Consider the following 4,352-nt stretch of genomic DNA (forward strand, 5'->3'; position numbering starts at 1 on the left):
ACATATACATATATACATATTGCACAAAGGAAAAAATATACATGAATGTACATAATACACAAAGCGGGCACCAGCCCGCAGGTGGGGGAGTCTTGGGTCCCGGTGGTGGGCGGTGCGGTGGCGCGGCGAGGAGTGCTGCTCGCCGGCCAGAAAAGGAGCTGCGACCTGTTCAGCGGGGCGGGGGCGCTGCCCTGAGAACACACAGCATCCGGTCTGTGGGCGTGTGGCGGACGATGAGGGCAGCCCTGGCCTCGCGGCTGCTGAGGAGATCACAGCCTACAGGATGGGCCGGTGTTGGCGGCGTTGGTCTGAGGGCGGCGGTGGCCGGACAGGACAGTAGGTAGTGCACTAGCGGGTGGCGGCTGTGCCTCCCGCAGTGGTCGCACTCCTGCCCCCGAAAGTCGTCGTACAGCTGTTCCCTGGTGCAGTAGCCCAGCCTTACGCGTTGCAGCAACACGCCGTCTGCTCTGGGCTGCTGCTGGGAGGCGTCCAACGACTGGTAGCCAGTGGCGGAGGCGTACCAAGCTGACTGTCTCTTCCTGGTTTCCAGCTCCCGGTGCGTGTGGTGGGCGCGCTTGGTTGCGGCGAGCCTGGCTCGCGCCCTCACTTGGCTCAGGCTGGGCGGCACATGCCTTGTCACCTGGGGTCACTAGCAGCTCTCTTGGCGGCTGCGTCGGCAGCCTCGTTGCCTCGTACTCGCACGTGGCTGGGTATCCAGTTGAGCTTCACCCGCCGCCCCTGCGCGGCGAGGCTCTGGAGGCTACCCAGGATGGCGGTGACGAGGCCCACGTTGTCGCTGGGATACGGCTGTTGGAGAGCCTGTAGCCCCGTTCTGGAGTCGGTGTGGAGCACCACGGTGCGCTCCCGCCGGTGTTGAGCGTGCTCCAGGGCCAGCAGGATGGCCACCAGTTCTGTCTGCAGGGTGGAGCAGTGGTCGGGAGTCCTCTCACACACCTCGGCCCCTCTGGTGATGGCAGCAGCGCTCGTCCTTCCGCTGTCAGGGTCAGCCGAGCCGTCGGTGTAGTACACAACACTGTCTGGCTCGGTGACCTGCGCCATGGCCATGAAGGCGTGCTGCCGCATCTCCTCCACGGCGCAGAGCGCCTTGCTGGCGGGCAGCTGTGTGGCGGAGAACTCTGCCGCGGGTGGCTCCCACGGGGGTGGGGCGCGGAAGGTGGGGGCAGGGAGGTCCGCCTGTGGCCAGTTCTCCATGCGAGCCAGGTTGTGGGTAGCCAGCGTGCACTGCAGCAGCCACGGGTTGCGGCGGAGAGATTCGGCGCCCTGCGTCCCCGCCAGCCTCAGTCTCCTCTGTGTTACTCCCTCCGCGTCACGCTGCAGCACCCTCGCTACGCGGCAGGCCGTGATCTGCTGTACCCTGGTGGTGAGGGGTACCAGACTACCAGTCTGGTCTCGCTCTGCATGACGCATGCGCTGGACCACCTCGGTGCCCCCAGCATGGTCCTCATTGCGGTGTTTTGTAGCACCTCGATCCGCTCCTGCTGGTTTGGAGAGAGTGCTATGAGGACGGGGGCGCTGTAATCCACCAGCGAGCGAACAGCGTGCACGTAGTACTGGCGCAGGACGGAAAAAGTGGCGCCCGCGCTGATTCGCGTCATGGCCCGCATCACGTTCAGCCTAGACTGCGTCCTCTCCCTCAGGTAGGCGGCGTGGGCTGTGAAGGACAGCCGCTTGTCCACCCACACACCGAGGTACTGGTAGGAGTTGGTCCATGCCAGCTCAACTCCCTGGACGCGGAGCTGCCAGGTTGGGTCTGCCGCCTTCACCATCATGGCCCGGGACTTCTCTGCCGAGATCTTGAGCCCCAGGTCCTGGCATTTCCCGCTGATGAGGTCGAGTGCCTGCTGCGTCCTCCTGAGCTTGTTGCCCCTTCCGGTGACCACGAGGGCGAGGTCATCGGCGTAGCTCAGCAGGACGGTGCCAGCATGGAAAGGCAGTGCCACTAGCTGTTCCATCAGCAGGTTGAACAGTAGGGGGCTGAGGATGCCGCCCTGGGGCGTCCCGTTCTCAAGTACCTTGAAGGTCGACCTCAGGCCCTGGAACCTAACCCTGGCGCGGCGGCGCTGCAGGTAGTCGCGGAGCCAGACCAGCAGCCTTCCTCGCACCCCTTTCCGCACGAGTGCGTCGAGGATGGCGTGAGGGCTGGCTAGCTCGAACGCCTTCTCGAGGTCGATGAAGACGATGACGGCGGGGCGGTGGTCAATTTGGGTCAGCAGGGCGAGGATGCTGTCTGCCGTGCTCACTCCGCGGGTGTAGCCGAACACATGTGGGTGAGAGGGCCCCACGCGCCACTGTAGCCGCGCGAGCACCATCCTCTCAGCCGTTTTGGCCGTGCAGCTGAGGAGAGAGATGGGTCTGATCTTGGTGGGCTCCCTCGGCTTTGGAATCGGCTGAATGTCGGCTTCCTTCCACGCGGGCGGCAGACAGCCCGCCATCCATGAGGAGTTGATGGTGGCCAACAGCGCGGCGTCCCCAGCCGGCCCAGCGTGCGCCAACATGGAGTATGGCACGCCGTCCGCCCCCGCTGCCGTGTCGCGGCCTCTCCTCCTAGCCCGCTCCAGCTCTTGAAGGGAGAAGGGCTGGTCAGTCACGTCGGCTTCCTCCATCGCCTCCCTTACAGCCTCGTCGCGGTGTGGTCGGAGCTGCTGCTGGATGCGTTGTGTCTGGGGAGGAAGCTGGTCACTGGAGCTCCGCGTGGTGAACATGGCGGCAAGCCTCTCTGCCTCCTGCTGCGGGTGCGGGTGGGCGGGCGGGCGGGGCGGGGCAGCGCCGGAGGCTGTCCTCACGCTCCTCCACAGCTGGCCTAGAGACGTGTGGTGGCTAAAAGTGGCGCACAACTCCAGCCACTTAGCCTCTCTGGCCCTCAGGGATACCTGCCGTGCGCGGGCCACCACATCCTGTAGGAGTCTTAGGTTGTTGGGGTAATAATAAAAAAGTCAGTCAGCTCTGAAAGGAAGTTTGCCGAACCTTACAAGCAAATCCACCTACTTTCTTAGTCCACTTCCTTTGAATGGATTCCAGCATGCGGAAATCCCCCAAACTCCGAGTTTTCCACACCACACTTCCAAAATTGATAATTGGGTGGGTATGTGTAAAGAAAACCTGATACATGAAGTCAGGTGTTCTACATAAGGTGCCTTTGAGAATACTAGTAGCAACACCGTTAGCTTTATAGCATACTTCTTGAATGTGTAGGTGGAATTTCAGTGAGGAATCAACTTGTATGCTAAGGTCCCGAACATGTTATTTGCTTGGAATGGGATGATTTTCTAAGAATGTAATCATGAGTAAGAACAATATTATGACTGGAGAAATGTATGCGAGCTAGCACATTTGTTGACGGAAAAAGAAAGTCTCCAAGACAGACTTCTATGGTACAACACGGAAATATCGTTTTGTAGAGACAAAATACCACCAAAAGCATTAGATTTCCTTTACGGAAATGCAAGGTACTGTTTGAGGTCATCAGCAAATAAAACATATTTTCATCGGAGATCAGCAATAACATAGTTTATGCAGATCAGAAAAAAAAGGGAGCCAGTGACCAAACCCTGAGGAACACCACAAAGATCAATGACATAGCTGGAGGAGTAATGGACAACTTGCATTTTGGGACTAGAAAGAAAATAATTAATCCTGCCAGGCAAAAGGTTACTGATACCAATTATTGATAACTTGGATAGTGGGACACGGTGGCTTACAACGTCAAATGCTTTGCTGTTGTTGAAGTAAAGAACATCGACGTCCATGCCTTGGTCCAGGTGCGAACTAACATTATCATGAGCCGGAAATTGATCAGAGATAGACAGGCCGGAAACCAAATTGGAAGAGAGCAGATATAATTGGGAAGTAATAAGTCTTTCAAGAATCTTGGAGCAGACTGATAGGTCGGCAGTTGGAAGTGTTTTGTGAGTATGAATGCAAATATTCGGTAAGTCTTTAAGAGATGTGCGATCCATTAACTACATAGTTCTCCCATTAAAAACTACCGTTCTCTCTTGTTTCTGATTCAACCACGTTCGAAATTTGCACTACGAAGATAAATTATAAGAGTGAACTACTTTACTTTGATTATACCATTATCCATATGTTATAACCATATTTTCTGAATGATTTATATTATTTTGCTAACAGGACCAGTTTATTTACATCATAATTGTATAGGTAAGGTAGGATTTATAACGAGACTACCCGACGATGGCAAAACCAGTCAAGGCGAGTGAAGGGAATCGCACGCAGTGTTTACAATTTTGAAGGTTGAGTGGCGAGGCATCTTTAGTATTTCGAGTAGTTTGCCAGTAAAACAGGAGGTAAGTGAGTGTCAGTAGGTCACA

The 4,352-nt window shown here is 56.6% G+C and overlaps 1 protein-coding gene across 1 annotated transcript; it reads right to left on the minus strand.

Moving 5' to 3' along the window:
* Positions 1-169: 169 nt before the first annotated feature.
* On the minus strand, positions 170-3,042 carry LOC135094313 (uncharacterized). Its single transcript, XM_063994311.1, has 4 exons — positions 3,007-3,042; positions 1,441-2,891; positions 641-1,375; positions 170-590 (listed from the first exon to the last, which is right to left on the minus strand). The coding sequence occupies exons 1-4, from the start codon at positions 3,040-3,042 to the stop codon at positions 170-172; spliced, it is 2,643 nt and encodes an 880-aa protein (XP_063850381.1).
* Positions 3,043-4,352: the final 1,310 nt, after the last annotated feature.

This window comes from Scylla paramamosain, chromosome 45, assembly GCF_035594125.1.
Source record: "Scylla paramamosain isolate STU-SP2022 chromosome 45, ASM3559412v1, whole genome shotgun sequence".
NCBI classification, from domain to species: Eukaryota; Metazoa; Arthropoda; class Malacostraca; order Decapoda; family Portunidae; genus Scylla; species Scylla paramamosain.